Here is a 27623-nt window from a genome sequence, read left to right as displayed (position 1 = left end):
TAAAAGTTTAGGCGAATTTTTTATCGAATTTTTTCCTTGTTTATCGTCGAATCGCAAATTTTCATGAAGTTATATTAATAATAGGTTTAAACTTAATTTTTAGCTCTTTATTGCCAAGTGGTTTCAGCTCTTTAGATAGTTAAAAATTAAACATGATGATGAATCTACTCGCTGGTCGCCAAAAAGCGGCTTGTGAAAGAACAACAGAGATAATAATTTATTGCGGTTTAGTTCGTTTTTTTCTCATAAAACTTTTATTAGTACTTAATGAATGAAAGTCAAATTAATCTTCCACATACTACAAAATCTTCGTTTGTCTTTATTACGCTTTTTACTTCGGTAAGCGATGAAAAGCATGAGGATTTCTCTCATCTTTGCTACGTTATTCACTCTTGGAGTTTTCAATTCAGGTAAGAAGTAAAACTTGATAAAATAATTATATAATTATTTTGCTTTTAGATACAGATATTTCTCACTTAAAATAACAACTTAAAAGTCACTTTATATTCTTACACTTTTATAACAATAAAAAAGGCAAACATGGCTACCAAAAAGGATGTTTCTTTTTAGTTGTACAAATTTATTTTTCTGTGTCTTTTTGGCCTAGAAAGACGAAGAATTAAAAAGAAACTTAAACAGAATTGAATGCAAAAATCTTTCGCTACGAAAGCTTTGGCGTGGTTGACAACTGAAGACTAAAGCTTTATTTTATTCATCTTTCTTTAAAGTATACAAATTTAGACCTTTGAATGCTGGTTTTCATTTGTGACATTTTTTTAAATGAGAGAATCTGGTAAAAATATACCATGTTTTTGCAACTGAAAAATCATTATCCCCAGTGTTTAGATTCCATCTCAAAATATAAAACATTTCGCAAATCGTTTAAAAATTTGTATCAATATTTTTTATGTAAAATCTTACATAAATGACAAGGAATATATCATCTACAGTTTTTTTTTCGTGACAAGAAAGAAAAAATGTTTTTAAAGAATATTTTTTTATCTGATTCTGGTATGTGTGATTTTAAAGTCCTTGTTTTTAAAACAGGAAAAAAAAAAAAACTACCAACGTATAATCAATTTTTCCCCAGTTTTTCATATATTTTACTACAATATAAAGGCACTTATTTATAAGGGTGTTGAAAGACAATATTTTATTTAAGTTTGTAGGATTATTCTTTAAATTAAAGAGTAATAGAGATGGAACGAAGTGGAATTTAGACGAGGAAATTATCAGGAAACCTGAATGTCCTAGTGGAATAATTGCTATCTTTCCTTTTTTCAATCAGTAAATCTTTAGGGCCGAACGTAATATGATTTTAATCTTAATCTTAGCTTGAGCGATTAATATTTTTTTATAATTTTTTTTTAAATCCGAGTTTTTTTTAATTTAATTTTTTATTTTTAAGTTTAAATTCCTAAGCCCACGAGAAGGTACGTCTCAAAAATTTGAATGAGTTATGCTTGCGGTCAGTTGATCGTATTATTTATCTTTTCCTAGGAATAAAATATGATTAAATGTACTTATCTTTATCAATTATTGTTAATAATTAATGACTTCTGGTTTCCTTACGTAAGCTTTGAATTCTTCCAAGTGAGACTTGTCACATTTCCTTTCGGCCAAGTATGTCCGCCATTTTGAACCGCCAAGATGGCTGCGTTATGTAAAAAATATAATTAGGAAAGAAATCATATTGAAAATAGGATGAAAGGGAATAGAATGGGAAAAATATCTAACTTTTTATCATAAAATAATAATTACAATGAATAAATAGCTGATTTACACATGAATATTGTTGCGCCGTGTGAACAGAACGGCCATTTTTACTGATCGTTAAACTTAAATACGTAATATAGCAAAGGGCTAATGTCTGTTTTCATGTCTGTCTCAGTGTCTGTCTCAGTGTCTGTCTCAGTGTCTGTCTCAGTGTCTGTCTCAGTGTCTGTCTCAGTGTCTGTCTCAGTGTCTGTCTCAGTGTCTGTCTCAGTGTCTGTCTCAGTGTCTATCTCAGTGTCTATCTCAGTGTCTGTCTCAGTGTCTGTCTCAGTGTCTATCTCAGTGTCTGTCTCAGCGTCTGTCTCAGTATCTGTCTCAGTATCTATCTCAGTGTCTGTCAGTCTGTCTGTCTGTCTTATAGACCTACTTTTATTGTATTTTCGTTAAAAGTATTAGCCTTGAAGTGCTACCAGTGGACTGAGGATGAAGACCCAACCAAGGGCAAGGCAAGGACGTGTAAGCCTGAGGCTAGTGAATACCAAAGCTGTGTTCTCATTGGTCTAGCAGGATTTAACCGAATAACAAGGCAAAAACTAACACTGACTCAAGGAATGTGTGACAATGGCGTTTGTAACGCAACACGACTCTGTAATATAGCCTTGAAAACTATTAGAAATTTCGATACGACAAAATGTAACGCAAAGTGCTGTGACAGTGACATGTGTAACGCAATACCCTTCTCAACAACTCCTACGGAAGGAATGCAGACTATTCCTATCCCGAGAGTCGCCCGAAGCACGAGGAGAGTCTACCGAACAATCGGCGATCCTATGACAACCGATGACGAAGTTGAGGAGTACGACTTTACGCCGGCGACGGGTATCAACTGTTTCTACTGCCAAGAGGGAAGTGATCTCGATAGTTGTCACCTTCTACCGTCAGTTGCACGATGTGGGATGGAATACGACTCTTGTGTGACCATCACAGGTACTCTTGCGGACAACAAAAGCATTGAAGTGGCGTATCGAGGCTGCGGATTGGCTGAAATTAACTGCAACATCAAACAACACTGTATAGACGTCGAAAATAAGCTCTTCGTGAACGAAGGAAAACAAATGGCAACTTGCAATGGGTATTGCTGTAGAAGTAACTTCTGTAACAACTTTAATCCAACTCGTCCTGTAGAAGTCAGCAGTCGGTTAAAAACTACAAAGACTCGAAGGACTGCACCTGCAAAGAAGACGACTCCGTCAGAGTCAACCCCGATAAAGTGCTATGAGTGTAGACCGGAAGTGTTTGGTGCTATGTGCAGGAAGAACGCAACCGCGAGGACCTGTGAGACTGGGTACGATGAATATGACAGTTGCTTGACCATGACGGCATCTATTACCAATGCTACGACCAACAAGGTATTTAAAAGGTTTCTTTTTAAACAAATGTTACATACCTTTCTTTATAGCCCATTGGAAAAAAAATCCCGTAAATGTAAGAACAAAGTTAGTCAACTACTTTTTTTTTTCTTTTTTCTTCCAAAACTGTCAATTTAACAAAAAATGGATTTCCAGGCAATCAAATAAAACAAAATAATCGATTTTGGGCCATTTTCTCACCTTTTGGGAAGATATGCATTATTTATGAGGGATGCAAAATAGGTTATTCTTGGACAAAAAGCATGGACTATAGCCCATGGTTTTGATCGATTTTGGACCATTTTCACACCTTTTGTAAAAATATGCATTATTTATGAGGGATGAAAAGTAGGTCATTTTTGGTCATTTTTTGGCAAAAAGCATGGACTATAGCCCATGGTTTTGATCGATTTTGGACCATTTTTACACCTTTTATAAAAATATGCATTATTTATGAGGGATGAAAAGTAGGTCATTTTTGGTCATTTTTTGGCAAAAAGCATGGACTATAGCCCATGGTTTTGATCGATTTTGGCCCATTTTCACACCTTTTGTAAAAATATGCATTATTTATGAGGGATGAAAAGTAGTTCATTTTTGTTCATTCTTGGGCAAAAAGCATGGACTATAGCCCATGGTTTTGATCGATTTTGGCCCATTTTCACACCTTTTTTAAAGATATGCATTATTTATGAGGGATGCAAAATAGTTCATTTTTGGTCATTTTTGAGCAAAAAGCATGGACTATAGCCCATGGTTTTGATCGATTTTGGCCCATTTTCACACCTTTTTTAAAGATATGCATTATTTATGAGGGATGCAAAATAGTTCATTTTTGGTCATTTTTGAGCAAAAAGCATGGACTATAGCCCATGGTTTTGATCGATTTTGGCCCATTTTCACACCTTTTCTAAAAATATGCATTAATTATGAGGGATGCTAAATTGGTCATTTTTGGTCATTTTTGGGCAAAAAGCATGGACTATAGCCCATGGTTTTGATCGATTTTGGACCATTTTCACACCTTTTGGGAAGATATGCATTATTTATGAGATATGCAAAATAGGTCATTTTTGGGCAAAAAGCATGGACTATAGCCCATGGTTTTGATCGATTTTGGCCCATTTTTACACCTTTTTTAAAGATATGCATTATTTATGAGGCTTGAAAAGTAGGTCATTTTTGGTTATTTTTGGGCAAAAAGCATGGACTATAATCCATGGTTTTGATCGATTTTGGCCCATTTTCACACCTTTTTTAAAGATATGCATTATTTATGAGGGATGCAAAATAGGTCATTTTTGGTCATTTTTGAGCAAAAAGCATGGACTATAGCCCATGGTTTTGATCGATTTTGGACCATTTTCACAACTTTTGTAAAAATATGCATTATTTATGAGGGATGAAAAGTAGGTCATTTTCGTGCAAAAAGCATGGACTATAGCCCATGGTTTTCATCGATTTTGGCCCATTTTCACACCTTTTTTAAAGATATGCATTATTTATGAGGGATGCAAAATAGGTCATTTTTGGTCATTTTTGAGAAAAAGCATGGACTATAGCCCATGGTTTTGATCGATTTTGGTCCATTTTCACACCTTTTTTAAAGATATGCATTATTTATGAGGGATGCAAAATAGGTCATTTTTGGTCGTTCTTGGGCAAAAAGCATGGACTATAGCCCATGGCTTTGATTGATTTTGGGCCATTTTCTCACGTTTTGTAAAGATATGCATTATTTATGAGATATGCAAAATAGGTCATTTTTGAGCAAAAAGCATGGACTATAGGCCATGGTTTTGATCGATTTTTGCCCATTTTCACACCTTTTTTAAAGATATGCATTGTTTATGACACATGAAAAGTAGGTCATTTTTGGTCATTTTTGGGCAAAAAGCATGGACTATAATCCATGGTTTTGATCGATTTTGGCCCATTTTCACACCTTTTGTAAACATATGCATTATTTATGAGGGATGCAAAATAGGTCATTTTTGGTCATTTTTGGCCAAAATGCATGGACTATAGCCCATGGTTTTGATCGATTTTGGACCATTTTCACACCTTTTGTAAACATATGCATTATTTATGAGGGATGCAAAATAGGTCATTTTTGGTCATTTTTGGGCAAAAAGCATGGACTATAGCCCATGGTTTTGATTGATTTTGGGCCATTTTCTAACCTTTTGGGAAGATATGCGTTATTTATGAGATATGCAAAATAGGTCATTTTTGGGCAAAAAGGATGGACTATAGCCCATGGTTTTGATCGATTTTGGCCCATTTTCACACCTTTTGTAAAGATATGCATTATTTATGAGGGATGCAAAATAGGTCATTTTTGGTCGTTTTTGGGCAAAAAGCATGGACTATAGCCCATGGGTTTGATTGATTTTGGCCCATTTTCACACCTTTTGTAAACGTATGCATTATTTATGAGGGATGCAAAATAGGTCATTTTTGGGCAAAAAGCATGGACTATAGCCCATGGTTTTGATCGATTTTGGCCCATTTTCACACCTTTTTTAAAGATATGCATTATTTATGAGGCTTGAAAAGTAGGTCATTTTTGGTTATTTTAGGACAAAAAGCATGGACTATAATCCATGGTTTTGATCGATTTTTGCCCATTTTCACACCTTTTTTAAAGATATGCATTATTTATGAGGGATGCTAAATAGGTCATTTTTGGTCATTTTTGAGCAAAAAGCATGGACTATAGCCCATGGTTTTGATCGATTTTGGCCCATTTTCACACCTTTTTTAAAGATATGCATTATTTATGAGGGATGCAAAATAGTTCATTTTTGGTCATTTTTGGGCAAAAAGCATGGACTATAGCCCATGGTTTTGATCGATTTTGGCCCATTTTCACACCTTTTTTAAAAATATGCATTAATTATGAGGGATGCAAAATTGGTCATTTTTGGGCAAAAAGCATGGACTATAGCCCATGGTTTTGATGGATTTTGGCCCATTTTCACACCTTTTTTAAAGATATGCATTATTTATGAGGGATGCAAAATAGGTCATTTTTGGTCATTTTTTGGCAAAAAGCATGGACTATAGCCCATGGTTTTGATCGATTTTGGCCCATTTTCACACCTTTTGTAAAAATATGCATTATTTATGAGGGATGAAAAGTAGTTCATTTTTGTTCATTTTTGGGCAAAAAGCATGGACTATAGCCCATGGTTTTGATCGATTTTGGCCCATTTTCACACCTTTTTTAAAGATATGCATTATTTATGAGGGATGCAAAATAGTTCATTTTTGGTCATTTTTGGGCAAAAAGCATGGACTATAGCCCATGGTTTTGATCGATTTTGGCCCATTTTCACACCTTTTTTAAAGATATGCATTATTTATGAGGGATGCAAAATAGGTCATTTTTGTGCAAAAAGCATGGACTATAGCCCATGGGTTTGATCGATTTTGGCCCATTTTCACACCTTTTGTAAACATATGCATTAATTATGAGGGATGCAAAATTGGTCATTTTTGGTCATTTTTGGGCAAAAAGCATGGACTATAGCCCATGGTTTTGATCGATTTTGGACCATTTTCACACCTTTTGGGAAGATATGCATTATTTATGAGATATGCAAAATAGGTCATTTTTGGGCAAAAAGCATGGACTATAGCCCATGGTTTTGATTGATTTTGGGCCATTTTCTCACCTTTTTTAAAGATATGCATTATTTATGAGGCTTGAAAAGTAGGTCATTTTTGGTTATTTTTGGGCAAAAAGCATGGACTATAATCCATGGTTTTGATCGATTTTGGCCCATTTTCACACCTTTTTTAAAGATATGCATTATTTATGAGGGATGCAAAATAGGTCATTTTTGGTCATTCTTGCGCAAAAAGCATGGACTATAGCCCATGGTTTTGATCGATTTTGGACCATTTTCACAACTTTTGTAAAAATATGCATTATTTATGAGGGATGAAAAGTAGGTCATTTTCGTGCAAAAAGCATGGACTATAGCCCATGGTTTTGATCGATTTTGGCCCATTTTCACACCTTTTTTAAAGATATGCATTATTTATGAGGGATGCAAAAGAGGTCATTTTTGGTCATTTTTGAGAAAAAGCATGGACTATAGCCTATGGTTTTGATCGATTTTGGTCCATTTTCACACCTTTTTTAAAGATATGCATTATTTATGAGGGATGCAAAATAGGTCATTTTTGGTCGTTCTTGGGCAAAAAGCATGGACTATAGCCCATGGCTTTGATTGATTTTGGGCCATTTTCTCACGTTTTGTAAAGATATGCATTATTTATGAGATATGCAAAATAGGTCATTTTTGAGCAAAAAGCATGGACTATAGGCCATGGTTTTGATCGATTTTTGCCCATTTTCACACCTTTTTTAAAGATATGCATTTTTTATGACTCATGAAAAGTAGGTCATTTTTGGTCATTTTTGGGCAAAAAGCATGGACTATAATCCATGGTTTTGATCGATTTTGGCCCATTTTCACACCTTTTGTAAACATATGCATTATTTATGAGGGATGCAAAATAGGTCATTTTTGGTCATTTTTGGCCAAAATGCATGGACTATAGCCCATGGTTTTGATCGATTTTGGACCATTTTCACACCTTTTGTAAACATATGCATTATTTATGAGGGATGCAAAATAGGTCATTTTTGGTCATTTTTGGGCAAAAAGCATGGACTATAGCCCATGGTTTTGATTGATTTTGGGCCATTTTCTAACCTTTTGGGAAGATATGCGTTATTTATGAGATATGCAAAATAGGTCATTCTTGGGCAAAAAGAATGGACTATAGCCCATGGTTTTGATCGATTTTGGCCCATTTTCACACCTTTTGTAAACATATGCATTATTTATGAGGGATGCAAAATAGGTCATTTTTGGTCGTTTTTGGGCAAAAAGCATGGACTATAGCCCATGGGTTTGATCGATTTTGGCCCATTTTCACACCTTTTGTAAACGTATGCATTATTTATGAGGGATGCAAAATAGGTCATTTTTGGGCAAAAAGCATGGACTATAGCCCATGGTTTTGATCGATTTTGGCCCATTTTCACACCTTTTTTAAAGATATGCATTATTTATGAGGCTTGAAAAGTAGGTCATTTTTGGTTATTTTTGAGCAAAAAGCATGGACTATAATCCATGGTTTTGATGGATTTTGGCCCATTTTCACACCTTTTTTAAAGATATGCATTATTTATGAGGGATGCAAAATAGGTCATTTTTGGTCATTTTTGGGCAAAAAGCATGGACTATAATCCATGGTTTTGATCGATTTTGGCCCATTTTCACACCTTTTGTAAACATATGCATTATTTATGAGGGATGCAAAATAGGTCATTTTTGGTCATTTTTGGCCAAAATGCATGGACTATAGCCCATGGTTTTGATCGATTTTGGACCATTTTCACACCTTTTGTAAACATATGCATTATTTATGAGGGATGCAAAATAGGTCATTTTTGGTCATTTTTGGGCAAAAAGCATGGACTATAGCCCATGGTTTTGATCGATTTTGGCCCATTTTCTAACCTTTTGGGAAGATATGCATTATTTATGAGATATGCAAAATAGGTCATTTTTGGGCAAAAAGCATGGACTATAGCCCATGGTTTTGATCGATTTTGGCCCATTTTCACACCTTTTGTAAACATATGCATTATTTATGAGGGATGCAAAATAGGTCATTTTTGGTCGTTTTTGGGCAAAAAGCATGGACTATAGCCCATGGGTTTGATCGATTTTGGCCCATTTTCACACCTTTTGTAAACGTATGCATTATTTATGAGGGATGCAAAATAGGTCATTTTTGGGCAAAAAGCATGGACTATAGCCCATGGTTTTGATCGATTTTGGCCCATTTTCACACCTTTTTTAAAGATATGCATTATTTATGAGGCTTGAAAAGTAGGTCATTTTTGGTTATTTTTGAGCAAAAAGCATGGACTATAATCCATGGTTTTGATTGATTTTGGCCCATTTTCACACCTTTTTTAAAGATATGCATTATTTATGAGGGATGCTAAATAGGTCATTTTTGGTCATTTTTGAGCAAAAAGCATGGACTATAGCCCATGGTTTTGATCGATTTTGGCCCATTTTCACACCTTTTTTAAAGATATGCATTATTTATGAGGGATGCAAAATAGTTCATTTTTGGTCATTTTTGGGCAAAAAGCATGGACTATAGCCCATGGTTTTGATCGATTTTGGCCCATTTTCACACCTTTTCTAAAAATATGCATTAATTATGAGGGATGCAAAATTGGTCATTTTTGGGCAAAAAGCATGGACTATAGCCCATGGTTTTGATTGATTTTGGCCCATTTTCACACCTTTTTTAAAGATATGCATTATTTATGAGGGATGCAAAATAGGTCATTTTTGTTCATTTTTGGGCAAAAAGCATGGACTATAGCCCATGGTTTTGATCGATTTTGGCCCATTTTCACACCTTTTTTAAAGATATGCATTATTCATGAACGATGAAAAATAAGTCATTTTGGTCAAAAAGCATGAACTATAGCCCATGGTTTTGGTCGATTTTGGTCCATTTTCACACCTTTTGGGAAGATATGCATTATTCATGAAGGATGCAAAATAGGTCATTTTGGGCAAAAAGCAGACTATAGCCCATGGTTTTGTTCGATTTTGGTCCATTTTCACACCTTTTAGGAAGATATGCATTTTTCATGAAGGATGCAAAATAGGTCATTTTGGGCAAAAAGCATAGACTATAGCCCATGGTTTTGATCGATTTTGGCCCATTTTCACACCTTTTTTAAAGACATGCATTATTTATGAGGGATGCAAAATAGATCATTTTTGGTTATTTTTGGGCAAAAAGCATGGACTATAGCCCATGGCTTTGATCGATTTTGGACTATTTTCACACCTTTTTTAAAAACATGCATTATTTATGAGGGATGCAAAATAGGTCATTTTTGGTCGTTTTTGGGAAAAAGCATGGACTATAATCCATGGTTTGATCGATTTTGGCCCATTTTCACACCTTTTCTAAAGATATGCATTATTTATGAGGGATGCAAAATAGGTTATTCTTGGACAAAAAGCATGGACTATAGCCCATGGTTTTGATTGACTTTGTGCCATTTTCACACTTTTTGGGAAGATATGCATTATTTATGAGATATGCAAAATAGGTCATTTTTGGGCAAAAAGCATGGACTATAGCCCATGGTTTTGATCGATTTTGGACCATTTTCACCCCTTTTGTAAAAATATGCATTATTTATGAGGCATGAAAAATAGGTCATTTTTGGTAATTTTTGGGCAAAAAGCATGGACTATAGGCCATGGGTTTGAGCGATTTTGGGCCATTTTCACACCTTTTTTAAAGAAATGCATTATTTATGAGGGATGCAAAATAGATCATTTTTGGTTATTTTTGGGCAAAAAGCATGGACTATAGCCCATGGCTTTGATCGATTTTGGACAATTTTCACACCTTTTTTAAAAATATGCATTATTTATGAGGGATGCAAAATAGGTCATTTTTGGTCGTTTTTGGGAAAAAGCATGGACTATAATCCATGGTTTGATCGATTTTGGCCCATTTTCACACCTTTTTTAAAGATGTGCATTATTTATGAGGGATGCAAAATAGGTCATTTTGGGGCTAAAAGCATGGACTAAAGCCCATGGTTTTGATCGATTTTGGCCCATTTTCACAACTTTTTTAAAGATATGCATTATTTATGAGGGATGCAAAATAGGTCATTTTTGGTCATTCTTGCGCAAAAAGCATGGACTATAGCCCATGGTTTTGATCGATTTTGGACCATTTTCACAACTTTTGTAAAAATATGCATTATTTATGAGGGATGAAAAGCAGGTCATTTTCGTGCAAAAAGCATGGACTATAGCCCATGGTTTTCATCGATTTTGGCCCATTTTCACACCTTTTTTAAAGATATGCATTATTTATGAGGGATGCAAAATAGGTCATTTTTGGTCATTTTTGAGAAAAAGCATGGACTATAGCCTATGGTTTTGATCGATTTTGGTCCATTTTCACACCTTTTTTAAAGATATGCATTATTTATGAGGGATGCAAAATAGGTCATTTTTGGTCGTTCTTGGGCAAAAAGCATGGACTATAGCACATGGCTTTGATTGATTTTGGGCCATTTTCTCACGTTTTGTAAAGATATGCATTATTTATGAGATATGCAAAATAGGTCATTTTTGAGCAAAAAGCATGGACTATAGGCCATGGTTTTGATCGATTTTTTGCCCATTTTCACACCTTTTTTAAAGATATGCATTGTTTATGACACATGAAAAGTAGGTCATTTTTGGTCATTTTTGGGCAAAAAGCATGGACTATAATCCATGGTTTTGATCGATTTTGGCCCATTTTCACACCTTTTGTAAACATATGCATTATTTATGAGGGATGCAAAATAGGTCATTTTTGGTCATTTTTGGCCAAAATGCATGGACTATAGCCCATGGTTTTGATCGATTTTGGACCATTTTTACACCTTTTGTAAACATATGCATTATTTATGAGGGATGCAAAATAGGTCATTTTTGGTCATTTTTGGGCAAAAAGCATGGACTATAGCCCATGGTTTTGATTGATTTTGGGCCATTTTCTAACCTTTTGGGAAGATATGCGTTATTTATGAGATATGCAAAATAGGTCATTCTTGGGCAAAAAGAATGGACTATAGCCCATGGTTTTGATCGATTTTGGCCCATTTTCACACCTTTTTTAAAGATATGCATTATTTATGAGGGATGCAAAATAGTTCATTTTTGGTCATTTTTGGGCAAAAAGCATGGACTATAGCCCTTGGTTTTGATCGATTTTGGCCCATTTTCACACCTTTTCTAAAAATATGCATTAATTATGAGGGATGCAAAATTGGTCATTTTTGGGCAAAAAGCATGGACTATAGCCCATGGTTTTGATTGATTTTGGCCCATTTTCACACCTTTTTTAAAGATATGCATTATTTATGAGGGATGCAAAATAGGTCATTTTTGGTCATTTTTGGCCAAAAAGCATGGACTATAGCCCATGGTTTTGATCGATTTTGGCCCATTTTCACACCTTTTTTAAAGATATGCATTATTTATGAGGGATGCAAAATAGTTCATTTTTGTTCATTTTTGGGCAAAAAGCATGGACTATAGCCCATGGTTTTGATCGATTTTGGCCCATTTTCACACCTTTTTTAAAGATATGCATTATTCATGAAGGATGAAAAATAAGTCATTTTGGTCAAAAAGCATGAACTATAGCCCATGGTTTTGGTCGATTTTGGTCCATTTTCACACCTTTTGGGAAGATATGCATTATTAATGAAGGATGCAAAATAGGTCATTTTGGGCAAAAAGCAGACTATAGCCCATGGTTTTGGTCGATTTTGGTCCATTTTCACACCTTTTGGGAAGATATGCATTATTCATGAAGGATGCAAAATACGTCATTTTTGGCAAAAAGCATGGACTATAGCCCATGGTTTTGATCGATTTTGGCCCATTTTCACACCTTTTTTAAAGACATGCATTATTTATGAGGGATGCAAAATAGATCATTTTTGGTTATTTTTGGGCAAAAAGCATGGACTATAGCCCATGGCTTTGATCGATTTTGGACTATTTTCACACCTTTTTTAAATATATGCATTATTTATGAGGGATGCAAAATAGGTCATTTTTGGTCGTTTTTGGGAAAAAGCATGGACTATAATCCATGGTTTGATCGATTTTGGCCCATTTTCACACCTTTTCTAAAGATATGCATTATTTATGAGGGATGCAAAATAGGTTATTCTTGGACAAAAAGCATGGACTATAGCCCATGGTTTTGATTGACTTTGTGCCATTTTCACACTTTTTGGGAAGATATGCATTATTTATGAGATATGCAAAATAGGTCATTTTTGGGCAAAAAGCATGGACTATAGCCCATGGTTTTGATCGATTTTGGACCATTTTCACCCCTTTTGTAAAAATATGCATTATTTATGAGGCATGAAAAGTAGGTCATTTTTGGTTATTTTTGGGCAAAAAGCATGGACTATAATCCATGGTTTTGATCGATTTTGGGCCATTTTCACACCTTTTTTAAAGACATGCATTATTTATGAGGGATGCAAAATAGATCATTTTTGGTTATTTTTGGGCAAAAAGCATGGACTATAGCCCATGGCTTTGATCGATTTTGGACTATTTTCACACCTTTTTTAAAAATATGCATTATTTATGAGGGATGCAAAATAGGTCATTTTTGGTCATTTTTGGGCAAAAAGCATGGACTATAGCCCATGGTTTTGATCGATTTTGGCCCATTTTCACACCTTTTTTAAAAATATGCATTAATTATGAGGGATGCAAAATTGGTCATTTTTGGGCAAAAAGCATGGACTATAGCCCATGGTTTTGATGGATTTTGGCCCATTTTCACACCTTTTTTAAAGATATGCATTATTTATGAGGGATGCAAAATAGGTCATTTTTGGTCATTTTTGGCCAAAAAGCATGGGCTATAGCCCATGGTTTTGATCGATTTTGGCCCATTTTCACACCTTTTTTAAAGATATGCATTATTTATGAGGGATGCAAAATAGTTCATTTTTGTTCATTTTTGGGCAAAAAGCATGGACTATAGCCCATGGTTTTGATCGATTTTGGCCCATTTTCACACCTTTTTTAAAGATATGCATTATTCATTAAGGATGAAAAATATGTAATTTTGGTCAAAAAGCATGAACTATAGCCCATGGTTTTGGTCGATTTTGGTCCATTTTCACACCTTTTGTGAAGATATGCATTATTCATGAAGGATGCAAAATAGGTCATTTTGGGCAAAAAGCAGACTATAGCCCATGGTTTTGGTCGATTTTGGTCCATTTTCACACCTTTTAGGAAGATATGCATTTTTCATGAAGGATGCAAAATAGGTCATTTTGGGCAAAAAGCATAGACTATAGCCCATGGTTTTGATCGATTTTGGCCCATTTTCACACCTTTTTTAAAGACATGCATTATTTATGAGGGATGCAAAATAGATCATTTTTGGTTATTTTTGGGCAAAAAGCATGGACTATAGCCCATGGCTTTGATCGATTTTGGACTATTTTCACACCTTTTTTAAAAACATGCATTATTTATGAGGGATGCAAAATAGGTCATTTTTGGTCGTTTTTGGGAAAAAGCATGGACTATAATCCATGGTTTGATCGATTTTGGCCCATTTTCACACCTTTTCTAAAGATATGCATTATTTATGAGGGATGCAAAATAGGTTATTCTTGGACAAAAAGCATGGACTATAGCCCATGGTTTTGATTGACTTTGTGCCATTTTCACACTTTTTGGGAAGATATGCATTATTTATGAGATATGCAAAATAGGTCATTTTTGGGCAAAAAGCATGGACTATAGCCCATGGTTTTGATCGATTTTGGACCATTTTCACAACTTTTGTAAAAATATGCATTATTTATGAGGGATGAAAAGTAGGTCATTTTTGGTTATTTTTGGGCAAAAAGCATGGACTATAATCCATGGTTTTGATCGATTTTGGGCCATTTTCACACCTTTTTTAAAGACATGCATTATTTATGAGGGATGCAAAATAGATCATTTTTGGTTATTTTTGGGCAAAAAGCATGGACTATAGCCCATGGCTTTGATCGATTTTGGACTATTTTCACACCTTTTTTAAAAATATGCATTATTTATGAGGGATGCAAAATAGGTCATTTTTGGTCGTTTTTGGGAAAAAGCATGGACTATAATCCATGGTTTGATCGATTTTGGCCCATTTTCACACCTTTTTTAAAGATGTGCATTATTTATGAGGGATGCAAAATAGGTCATTTTGGGGCTAAAAGCATGGACTAAAGCCCATGGTTTTGATCGATTTTGGCCCATTTTCACAACTTTTTTAAAGATATGCATTATTTATGAGGGATGCAAAATAGGTCATTTTTGGTCATTATTGCGCAAAAAGCATGGACTATAGCCCATGGTTTTGATCGATTTTGGACCATTTTCACAACTTTTGTAAAAATATGCATTATTTATGAGGGATGAAAAGTAGGTCATTTTCGTGCAAAAAGCATGGACTATAGCCCATGGTTTTCATCGATTTTGGCCCATTTTCACACCTTTTTTAAAGATATGCATTATTTATGAGGGATGCAAAATAGGTCATTTTTGGTCATTTTTGAGAAAAAGCATGGACTATAGCCTATGGTTTTGATCGATTTTGGTCCATTTTCACACCTTTTTTAAAGATATGCATTATTTATGAGGGATGCAAAATAGGTCATTTTTGGTCGTTCTTGGGCAAAAAGCATGGACTATAGCCCATGGCTTTGATTGATTTTGGGCCATTTTCTCACGTTTTGTAAAGATATGCATTATTTATGAGATATGCAAAATAGGTCATTTTTGAGCAAAAAGCATGGACTATAGGCCATGGTTTTGATCGATTTTTGCCCATTTTCACACCTTTTTTAAAGATATGCATTCTTTATGACACATGAAAAATAGGTCATTTTTGGTCATTTTTGGGCAAAAAGCATGGACTATAATCCATGGTTTTGATCGATTTTGGCCCATTTTCACACCTTTTGTAAACATATGCATTATTTATGAGGGATGCAAAATAGGTCATTTTTGGTCATTTTTGGCCAAAATGCATGGACTATAGCCCATGGTTTTGATCGATTTTGGACCATTTTCACACCTTTTGTAAACATATGCATTATTTATGAGGGATGCAAAATAGGTCATTTTTGGTCATTTTTGGGCAAAAAGCATGGACTATAGCCCATGGTTTTGATTGATTTTGGGCCATTTTCTCACCTTTTGGGAAGATATGCATTATTTATGAGATATGCAAAATAGGTCATTCTTGGGCAAAAAGAATGGACTATAGCCCATGGTTTTGATCGATTTTGGCCCATTTTCACACCTTTTGTAAACATATGCATTATTTATGAGGGATGCAAAATAGGTCATTTTTGGTCGTTTTTGGGCAAAAAGCATGGACTATAGCCCATGGGTTTAATCGATTTTGGCCCATTTTCACACCTTTTGTAAACGTATGCATTATTTATGAGGGATGCAAAATAGGTCATTTTTGGGCAAAAAGCATGGACTATAGCCCATGGTTTTGATCGATTTTGGCCCATTTTCACACCTTTTTTAAAGATATGCATTATTTATGAGGCTTGAAAAGTAGGTCATTTTTGGTTATTTTTGAGCAAAAAGCATGGACTATAATCCATGGTTTTGATTGATTTTGGCCCATTTTCACACCTTTTTTAAAGATATGCATTATTTATGAGGGATGCTAAATAGGTCATTTTTGGTCATTTTTGAGCAAAAAGCATGGACTATAGCCCATGGTTTTGATCGATTTTGGCCCATTTTCACACCTTTTTTAAAGATATGCATTATTTATGAGGGATGCAAAATAGTTCATTTTTGGTCATTTTTGGGCAAAAAGCATGGACTATAGCCCATGGTTTTGATCGATTTTGGCCCATTTTCACACCTTTTCTAAAAATATGCATTATTTATGAGGGATGAAAAGTAGTTCATTTTTGTTCATTCTTGGGCAAAAAGCATGGACTATAGCCCATGGTTTTGATCGATTTTGGACCATTTTCACACCTTTTTTAAAGATATGCATTATTTATGAGGGATGCAAAATAGTTCATTTTTGGTCATTTTTGAGCAAAAAGCATGGACTATAGCCCATGGTTTTGATCGATTTTGGCCCATTTTCACACCTTTTCTAAAAATATGCATTAATTATGAGGGATGCAAAATTGGTCATTTTTGGTCATTTTTGGGCAAAAAGCATGGACTATAGCCCATGGTTTTGATCGATTTTGGACCATTTTCACACCTTTTGTGAAGATATGCATTATTTATGAGATATGCAAAATAGGTCATTTTTGGGCAAAAAGCATGGACTATAGCCCATGGTTTTGATTGATTTTGGGCCATTTTCTCACCTTTTTTAAAGATATGCATTATTTATGAGGCTTGAAAAGTAGGTCATTTTTGGTTATTTTTGGGCAAAAAGCATGGACTATAATCCATGGTTTTGATCGATTTTGGCCCATTTTCACACCTTTTTTAAAGATATGCATTATTTATGAGGGATGCAAAATAGGTCATTTTTGGTCATTCTTGCGCAAAAAGCATGGACTATAGCCCATGGTTTTGATCGATTTTGGACCATTTTCATACCTTTTGTAAAAATATGCATTATTTATGAGGGATGAAAAGTAGGTCATTTTCGTGCAAAAAGCATGGACTATAGCCCATGGTTTTCATCGATTTTGGCCCATTTTCACACCTTTTTTAAAGATATGCATTATTTATGAGGGATGCAAAATAGGTCATTTTTGGTCATTTTTGAGAAAAAGCATGGACTATAGCCTATGGTTTTGATCGATTTTGGTCCATTTTCACACCTTTTTTAAAGATATGCATTATTTATGAGGGATGCAAAATAGGTCATTTTTGTGCAAAAAGCATGGACTATAGGCCATGGTTTTGATCGATTTTTGCCCATTTTCACACCTTTTTTAAAGATATGCATTGTTTATGACACATGAAAAGTAGGTCATTTTTGGTCATTTTTGGGCAAAAAGCATGGACTATAATCCATGGTTTTGATCGATTTTGGCCCATTTTCACACCTTTTGTAAACATATGCATTATTTATGAGGGATGCAAAATAGGTCATTTTTGGTCATTTTTGGCCAAAATGCATGGACTATAGCCCATGGTTTTGATCGATTTTGGACCATTTTCACACCTTTTGTAAACATATGCATTATTTATGAGGGATGCAAAATAGGTCATTTTTGGTCATTTTTGGGCAAAAAGCATGGACTATAGCCCATGGTTTTGATTGATTTTGGGCCATTTTCTCACCTTTTGGGAAGATATGCATTATTTATGAGATATGCAAAATAGGTCATTCTTGGGCAAAAAGAATGGACTATAGCCCATGGTTTTGATCGATTTTGGCCCATTTTCACACCTTTTGTAAACATATGCATTATTTATGAGGGATGCAAAATAGGTCATTTTTGGTCGTTTTTGGGCAAAAAGCATGGACTATAGCCCATGGGTTTGATCGATTTTGGCCCATTTTCACACCTTTTGTAAACGTATGCATTATTTATGAGGGATGCAAAATAGGTCATTTTTGGGCAAAAAGCATGGACTATAGCCCATGGTTTTGATCGATTTTGGCCCATTTTCACACCTTTTTTAAAGATATGCATTATTTATGAGGCTTGAAAAGTAGGTCATTTTTGGTTATTTTTGAGCAAAAAGCATGGACTATAATCCATGGTTTTGATTGATTTTGGCCCATTTTCACACCTTTTTTAAAGATATGCATTATTTATGAGGGATGCTAAATAGGTCATTTTTGGTCATTTTTGGGCAAAAAGCATGGACTATAGCCCATGGTTTTGATCGATTTTGGCCCATTTTCTAACCTTTTGGTAAGATATGCATTATTTATGAGATATGCAAAATAGATCATTCTTGGGCAAAAAGAATGGACTATAGCCCATGGTTTTGATCGATTTTGGCCCATTTTCACACCTTTTGTAAACATATGCATTATTTATGAGGGATGCAAAATAGGTCATTTTTGGTCGTTTTTGGGCAAAAAGCATGGACTATAGCCCATGGGTTTGATCGATTTTGGCCCATTTTCACACCTTTTGTAAACGTATGCATTATTTATGAGGGATGCAAAATAGGTCATTTTTGGGCAAAAAGCATGGACTATAGCCCATGGTTTTGATCGATTTTGGCCCATTTTCACACCTTTTTTAAAGATATGCATTATTTATGAGGCTTGAAAAGTAGGTCATTTTTGGTTATTTTTGAGCAAAAAGCATGGACTATAATCCATGGTTTTGATTGATTTTGGCCCATTTTCACACCTTTTTTAAAGATATGCATTATTTATGAGGGATGCAAAATAGGTCATTTTTGGTCATTTTTGGGCAAAAAGCATGGACTATAGCCCATGGTTTTGATCGATTTTGGCCCATTTTCACACCTTTTTTAAAGATATGCATTATTTATGAGGGATGCAAAATAGGTCATTTTTGGTCATTTTTGGGCAAAAAGCATGGACTATAGCCCATGGTTTTGATCGATTTTGGCCCATTTTCACACCTTTTCTAAAAATATGCATTAATTATGAGGGATGCAAAATTGGTCATTTTTGGGCAAAAAGCATGGACTATAGCTCATGGTTTTGATGGATTTTGGCCCATTTTCACACTTTTTTTAAAGATATGCATTATTTATGAGGGATGCAAAATAGGTCATTTTTGGTCATTTTTGGCCAAAAAGCATGGACTATAGCCCATGGTTTTGATCGATTTTGGCCCATTTTCACACCTTTTTTAAAGATATGCATTATTTATGAGGGATGCAAAATAGTTCATTTTTGTTCATTTTTGGGCAAAAAGCATGGACTATAGCCCATGGTTTTGATCGATTTTGGCCCATTTTCACACCTTTTTTAAAGATATGCATTATTCATGAAGGATGAAAAATAAGTCATTTTGGTCAAAAAGCATGAACTATAGCCCATGGTTTTGATGGATTTTGGCCCATTTTCACACCTTTTTTAAAGATATGCATTATTTATGAGGGATGCAAAATAGTTCATTTTTGTTCATTTTTGGGCAAAAAGCATGGACTATAGCCCATGGTTTTGATCGATTTTGGACCATTTTCACACCTTTTGTAAACATATGCATTATTTATGAGGGATGCAAAATAGGTCATTTTTGGTCATTTTTGGGCAAAAAGCATGGACTATAGCCCATGGTTTTGATCGATTTTGGCCCATTTTCTAACCTTTTGGGAAGATATGCATTATTTATGAGATATGCAAAATAGATCATTCTTGGGCAAAAAGAATGGACTATAGCCCATGGTTTTGATCGATTTTGGCCCATTTTCACACCTTTTTTAAACATATGCATTATTTATGAGGGATGCAAAATAGGTCATTTTTGTGCAAAAAGCATGGACTATAGCCCATGGGTTTGATCGATTTTGGCCCATTTTCACACCTTTTGTAAACGTATGCATTATTTATGAGGGATGCAAAATAGGTCATTTTTGGGCAAAAAGCATGGACTATAGCCCATGGTTTTGATCGATTTTGGCCCATTTTCACACCTTTTTTAAAGATATGCATTATTTATGAGGCTTGAAAAGTAGGTCATTTTTGGTTATTTTTGGGCAAAAAGCATGGACTATAATCCATGGTTTTGATTGATTTTGGCCCATTTTCACACCTTTTTTAAAGATATGCATTATTTATGAGGGATGCTAAATAGGTCATTTTTGGTCATTTTTGAGCAAAAAGCATGGACTATAGCCCATGGTTTTGATCGATTTTGGCCCATTTTCACACCTTTTTTAAAGATATGCATTATTTATGAGGGATGCAAAATAGTTCATTTTTGGTCATTTTTGGGCAAAAAGCATGGACTATAGCCCATGGTTTTGATCGATTTTGGCCCATTTTCACACCTTTTCTAAAAATATGCATTAATTATGAGGGATGCAAAATTGGTCATTTTTGGGCAAAAAGCATGGACTATAGCTCATGGTTTTGATGGATTTTGGCCCATTTTCACACATTTTTTAAAGATATGCATTATTTATGAGGGATGCAAAATAGGTCATTTTTGGTCATTTTTGGCCAAAAAGCATGGGCTATAGCCCATGGTTTTGATCGATTTTGGCCCATTTTCACACCTTTTTTAAAGATATGCATTATTTATGAGGGATGCAAAATAGTTCATTTTTGTTCATTTTTGGGCAAAAAGCATGGACTATAGCCCATGGTTTTGATCGATTTTGGCCCATTTTCACACCTTTTTTAAAGATATGCATTATTCATGAAGGATGAAAAATAAGTCATTTTGGTCAAAAAGCATGAACTATAGCCCATGGTTTTGATGGATTTTGGCCCATTTTCACACCTTTTTTAAAGATATGCATTATTTATGAGGGATGCAAAATAGTTCATTTTTGTTCATTTTTGGGCAAAAAGCATGGACTATAGCCCATGGTTTTGATCGATTTTGGCCCATTTTCACACCTTTTTTAAAGATATGCATTATTCATGAAGGATGAAAAATAAGTCATTTTGGTCAAAAAGCATGAACTATAGCCCATGGTTTTGGTCGATTTTGGTCCATTTTCACACCTTTTGGGAAGATATGCATTATTCATGAAGGATGCAAAATAGGTCATTTTGGGCAAAAAGCATGGACTATAGCCCATGGTTTTGGTCGATTTTGGTCCATTTTCACACCTTTTGGGAAGATATGCATTTTTCATGAAGGATGAAAAATAAGTCATTTTGGGCAAAAAGCATAGACTATAGCCCATGGTTTTGATCGATTTTGGCCCATTTTCACACCTTTTTTAAAGATATGCATTATTTATGAGGCTTGAAAAGTAGGTCATTTTTGGTTATTTTTGGACAAAAAGCATGGACTATAGCCCATGGTTTTGATCGATTTTGGCCCATTTTCACACCTTTTGTAAACGTATGCATTATTTATGAGGGATGCAAAATAGGTCATTTTTGGGCAAAAAGCATGGACTATAGCCCATGGTTTTGATCAATTTTGGCCCATTTTCACACCTTTTTTAAAGACATGCATTATTTATGAGGGATGCAAAATAGATCATTTTTGGTTATTTTTGGGCAAAAAGCATGGACTATAGCCCATGGCTTTGATCGATTTTGGACTATTTTCACACCTTTTTTAAAAACATGCATTATTTATGAGGGATGCAAAATAGGTCATTTTTGGTATTTTTTGGGAAAAAGCATGGACTATAATCCATGGTTTGATCGATTTTGGCCCATTTTCACACCTTTTCTAAAGATATGCATTATTTATGAGGGATGCAAAATAGGTTATTCTTGGACAAAAAGCATGGACTATAGCCCATGGTTTTGATTGACTTTGTGCCATTTTCACACTTTTTGGGAAGATATGCATTATTTATGAGATATGCAAAATAGGTCATTTTTGGGCAAAAAGCATGGACTATAGCCCATGGTTTTGATCGATTTTGGACCATTTTCACCCCTTTTGTAAAAATATGCATTATTTATGAGGCATGAAAAGTAGGTCATTTTTGGTTATTTTTGGGCAAAAAGCATGGACTATAATCCATGGTTTTGATCGATTTTGGGCCATTTTCACACCTTTTTTAAAGACATGCATTATTTATGAGGGATGCAAAATAGATCATTTTTGGTTATTTTTGGGCAAAAAGCATGGACTATAGCCCATGGCTTTGATCGATTTTGGACTATTTTCACACCTTTTTTAAAAATATGCATTATTTATGAGGGATGCAAAATAGGTCATTTTTGGTCGTTTTTGGGAAAAAGCATGGACTATAATCCATGGTTTTATCGATTTTGGCCCATTTTCACACCTTTTTTAAAGATGTGCATTATTTATGAGGGATGCAAAATAGGTCATTTTGGGGCTAAAAGCATGGACTAAAGCCCATGGTTTTAATCGATTTTGGCCCATTTTCACAACTTTTTTAAAGATATGCATTATTTATGAGGGATGCAAAATAGGTCATTTTTGGTCATTTTTGGGCAAAAAGCATGGACTATAATCCATGGTTTGATCGATTTTGGCCCATTGTCACACCTTTTTTAAAGATATGCATAATTTATGAGGAATGAAAAGTAGGTCATTTTTGGTCATTTTTGGGCAAAAAGCATGGACTATAGTCCGTGGTTTTGATCGATTTTGGCTGATGATTTGATTTCACTAATAATAATAACTTCAGTGAGAGGGGTAATTGTATCTGAAAGAAAGTATGAATATAAATTATTAATAACATAGATAAATAAATTATGAATAATTATTCGAAGGAAAAAAATCGATTGTATTTTTACAGGAGATAGATACTGGTGAATGGATGGATTGTGCTGTGCGTGACATGGACTGTAACGCCACCTCGTCACGCTGTGATAAACTATCCGATATCCTGAAGAGTAAAGGTCTGGGACTCAAGAACTGCCTCGTTAATTGTTGCCAAGGAGATCTGTGTAATAACTTTGCACCAACTGCAAGCCCTAAAATCTCAGCGCAAGCGATATCGCAGGCTCAGGTTCCTTTAGTTGGAAATATGTCAATATTGATGGCGCTTTTTTCAATCAAGTTCTTTGCATGGAAATTGATGAGCTGAATTCTTTTAAACGGATTTTATGTCTATGGAGATTCACAAGGTTTCGTTTATTATGAGATGTTTTGGGGGACACTAGAGTAAAACGTTTGCGCATGCGTGCACTTCAGCACGTTTTCTAAGAATTTTGAAGAGTTTGAGTGAGAAAATAAATGCTTGTTTTCTCCAAGTATACAAAAAAGTTCGAGAGTATACTTTTGTCAGACCAAGATACTGTATTAACAAACACAATATGAAAGAATTAGACTTAAGTTTCAAGCATGGACACTAAGTTTTGGCATTTTGTGAAGTCCAATTTATCAGGCATGTTTGAAAGTCATGTTTTGACTAATTTGCATACGGATTCAGAACTGCGCAGACGTTTTTCAGTCGTATCGTTTTGGGGTTCATTGATAAGTGTGACGTCAGCATGCACGTGACTACAACTTTATCATTAATGAATTGACGACTCAACAACAAGAACAAGAAAGAGATTTGCGGGTTTTTTTTGGGAAAAGAATGAATGAAAAAATGAAAATATACTGTCAGAACTCGGAAGACTTCCGGAAGACTTTCGTTGTCTTTACGTCAACAATTCAAAGTTATAAGACAAGAAATGAGTTCAATATTGTCAGTGTAATTTTCAAGCAAACTACAAAGAGCTAATTTAAGATACGAGAGATCAATTGTCACGTGATCTGTAACAGTGCTATAAAACGTGACAATTCCGAAGGCGTGACTTTGAAAGTCAACACGTCTTGTGTTAATCATATTTGACTGAAAATTATTTTAAAGGTAAACCATAATTGCTTTTATCACGTGCTGATCACGTGCTATACTCGTGATTGAGACGTTAAAAATATTTAAGATAAAAATAAATGTTAAACAAGTTAGCATTAAATATTATTAAAATGTTATTAATATATTATTAATATTAATATTTATTTTATCAAAACAATACGTCCCTTTGAATTTTACTATTTTTATGACGTACTATCCATAAAAAAGGTTTGCAGAGTAAAACAACAATATGTTGGTTGATACAACAAAAGAATTATTTGACAATGCTTTTGTTAAATTCATCCAAGATGGCGGCTATGACGTCATGCACAAACGAAAATTCCACCTGGAACATAGTCACGTGGCTATGAGGAGACCAAAATTTAGCGTGAACAAACTTTGTACGCTAAATAGAGGAAATCTTGAAGGATTTACTCAAGGTATTTTCTTAACTCTAGACTTCTTATATAACCCATTTTCGTACACCGTGCACGCCATGTTGGAATAAAGACCAGCCAATCAGAAAACGTTTGAGTAACTAATATGTAAGATTACTATGAAGTTATTTTAAGTCACGTTTATTTACATTAGCTTCCTTCACCGACGTATCTCTTTGCTTTGGGTTTCTCGCTTGCTGCATTACCGGGCTACCTGTGGTGTGTAGATATCCGACCGAAAGAGTCAGCGAACGACGGAGCAAGTCTCTATTATACAGGGATCCCAATGCAAGAGAAACGCCAGCGAAAAAGGCCAACTTCAACTTTTTTTAAACAAAATCATAAATTTAGAAAACATTCATTGCTCGTCCCAGTCTTTTGGACTCCTCGGTTAAATATCCCACAGGAAGTCCACACCATGAAAAAAAGTTTCTATCTTAAGAGATCACCAGGGAATGAATTCCAAGAATTATCCCGAGCATCGAAGAAGCAATAACTACTCTTCCTACCCCTCCTCGTGCACCTTTGGCAGGGCCTCCCACGTCATTTTCGTTGGACGGTGGCCGCAGTGTGGTGATGTTTGGACTAAAAGGACATAGGTTGTCTTGGCAACAGGATATGACGCATTTCCGGTAGTTTTGGATTCCCATATTAATACCAAAGTGACGGGCACACTTATTCTCTTGGCATTCGATTTGTCTGGCGCAGTCGAGTTGGTAGCCGACGATCGCTTCGTTCATGAATGCAGCGTAGAGTTCTACTGTCGTGTTGCTGCAGCGATCGAAGCCTTCGTCGCAGGTAACTGAGGCCATTCGTTCGTTACAGTCTTGGGTGGACTTGTAGGAGAAGCACTTAAGGCACTTAAGGGCTGACGCTGTTTGAAAGGACAATAGTAAAATATATGGATATATATAATGGACGTATGGATGGATGGACGGATCGAAGAGTGGATGGATGGAAGAGTTGATGGATGGATGGATGGATGGATGGATGGATGGATGGATGGATGGATGGATGGATGGATGGATGGATGGATGGATGGAAGAGTTGATGGATGGATGGATGGATGGATGGATGGAAGGATGGAGGGATGGATGGAAGGATGGAGGGATGGAGGGATGGATGGATGGAGGGATGGATGGAGGGAGGGAGGGAGGGAGGAGTGAGGGATGGAAGGAGGGAGGGAGGGAGGGAGGGAGGCAGGGAGGGATGGATGGATGGAGGGATGGATGGAAGAGTGAATGAAATAGATGGGATGGGAGGATAGATGAGATGAATGGATCAAACAATGCAATAAAACACTAGAACATGTTCTTCATACTACGTGAGGTGGCTATAAATACACCACGGAACTCAAATCACCAATCACCAATAAACTCCCCGTCTGACTTCTAACCTTAAGTGCACTTCAAGTACTACTCAATGCATCACCAAGGTTTAATAAGATACAAAGGTTACACTTCATATAGGACTGAAATCACAAAAATCCGCCTCTCTTATCAACACCAATCAAAAACAGTATTGAAAAATATCGTGCGCACCTTCTTGGAGTTAAAATTTGATTACCAATAGGCTAAATCTGGTAAGGTTTTACCAGATCTGTAGCTTGATATTTATAGTAAGACGAAAGAACAACCAATGTTTAAAATGTTTTCAAAAGTATTAAGAAAAAAGCGTTAATAAATAGCAGAAAATTCAAATGATTTTTTTTTATGTTGAAAAAGGCGATTTATTTGGTTAAAAATTAACTTGGAACTATTATAAGGCCATTCGAATAGTCAAAGCTGTAAAAACGTTTTCCCCTCAGTATTTATCGCTTGGTTTCCTTTTACAGTTTTAAAATACTCAAGGGATTATTAACTAACCTCATCGATAATAAAATGAGTTCTATATTTGTTATATTGCAATTTTCAGAGTCACAGATTATGAAATATTAATTGTGTTCAAGTCCAAAACATTGTTTACTTAATACTGAAATCCTCGCGAAACCACTCTCGTAATTTTAGCAAATAAATCTACTACACAGAACTTTGTGTTTGTAGACGAATAATAAAGTCATTTATTCTGTTTCTGTAATTGTTTAATAACTTAAGAAACATATTTTCCACGCAGGAAGCCATTGTTATGTGAAACATATTTACAAATAGTTTATGGACATAGGTTTTTTCACTTACCTCGGTAAAGAAAAGCTAGAAAGAAACCTAAGGTCAAAGCAGACTGCAAGAATCTCTTCATTGTCGTGGTTGGTAGTGCAGGATCTTTAACCGTCTTTAATCAGGAGCTTCCTTATATTTCTTTACGCTTGAGGGAAATACTTCGTCGATAAGTGCACTTCCAAGCTACTGTATATTCTCGGTGCTAACCAATTCGTCCCTACAACAGCAATCTGAAAATTTTTGAACGTATTTACTAGGATTCTAAACGTATATTGTAGTTTTATCAGGCGTTTCGAGTGAGATATTTTCTGTCTTTCAAGACGAGAGATAATCTGACTCGTGTTTTCTGCAATAACAGACAAAATCCACGCGTCGAATCACAATTAATGGAACGATTGCTTAGCAACCGTAAGGACGTATTGCACTCTACTGGTTTTTTGAATAGAATACCAAAAATTGTCTATTCATGAACCATATGCTAAGAGTTCGGGTTTTTGGAAGCAGAAATGGAATTAAGACGGTGTATAATCTTCTGTAACAGTAACAGATTTGATAGTAGATTGAATTGTATCATGTTACTTACCGCCCAATGATAAAATAGTTTGTAATATCGTGTCATTCGATACATTCTACATCACTTCTCAGATAAAGTGCCTTAATCCTTGACACAGGAAGCCCAAACCACATACTTCGAATATATGACTTTTAGTGATGTCATTGAAAAAACAGCTGGAGAATTGGAGCATTTGCGCTTTCTTCGTTTCTTTCTTATTTTCTTTTTTTCTTTCTTTCTTTCTTTCTTTCTTTCTTTCTTTCTGTCTTTCTTTCTTTCTTTTTTTCTTC

The 27623-nt window shown here is 35.1% G+C and overlaps 2 protein-coding genes across 2 annotated transcripts; one reads left to right on the top strand and one right to left on the bottom strand.

Annotated features, from left to right (window-relative positions):
- Positions 1-315: 315 nt before the first annotated feature.
- Positions 316-24218, top strand: LOC116307716 (uncharacterized). The gene is made up of 3 exons (XM_031718049.2): positions 316-410; positions 2167-3125; positions 23141-24218. The coding sequence occupies exons 1-3, from the start codon at positions 347-349 to the stop codon at positions 23429-23431; spliced, it is 1314 nt and encodes a 437-aa protein (XP_031573909.1). The 5' UTR covers positions 316-346; the 3' UTR covers positions 23432-24218.
- Positions 24025-27583, bottom strand: LOC116308720 (uncharacterized). Its single transcript, XM_031719202.2, has 2 exons — positions 26799-27583; positions 24025-25498 (listed from the first exon to the last, which is right to left on the bottom strand). Exons 1-2 carry the CDS (start codon positions 26857-26859, stop codon positions 25062-25064), a joined length of 498 nt encoding a protein of 165 aa, XP_031575062.1. The 5' UTR covers positions 26860-27583; the 3' UTR covers positions 24025-25061.
- Between the last annotated feature and the right edge of the window lie 40 nt (positions 27584-27623).

This window comes from Actinia tenebrosa, unplaced genomic scaffold, assembly GCF_029948245.1.
Source record: "Actinia tenebrosa isolate PJP-AT-01 unplaced genomic scaffold, QUT_ActTen_1.0 PGA_scaffold0__85_contigs__length_37466705, whole genome shotgun sequence".
In the NCBI taxonomy this organism is placed as follows: domain Eukaryota; kingdom Metazoa; phylum Cnidaria; class Anthozoa; order Actiniaria; family Actiniidae; genus Actinia; species Actinia tenebrosa.
This window is presented reverse-complemented; position numbering and strand designations above follow the sequence as displayed.

Coding starts and splice junctions, on each gene's coding strand:
- LOC116307716 (XM_031718049.2), top strand. CDS start 347: ATGAAAAGCATGAGGATTTCTCTCATCTTTGCTACGTTATTCACTCTT. Junction 411..2,166: donor TCTTGGAGTTTTCAATTCAG/GTAAGAAGTAAA, acceptor TTTCGTTAAAAG/TATTAGCCTTGAAGTGCTAC. Junction 3,126..23,140: donor CCAATGCTACGACCAACAAG/GTATTTAAAAGG, acceptor GTATTTTTACAG/GAGATAGATACTGGTGAATG.
- LOC116308720 (XM_031719202.2), bottom strand. CDS start 26,859: ATGAAGAGATTCTTGCAGTCTGCTTTGACCTTAGGTTTCTTTCTAGCT. Junction 25,499..26,798: donor TCTAGCTTTTCTTTACCGAG/GTAAGTGAAAAA, acceptor CCTTTCAAACAG/CGTCAGCCCTTAAGTGCCTT.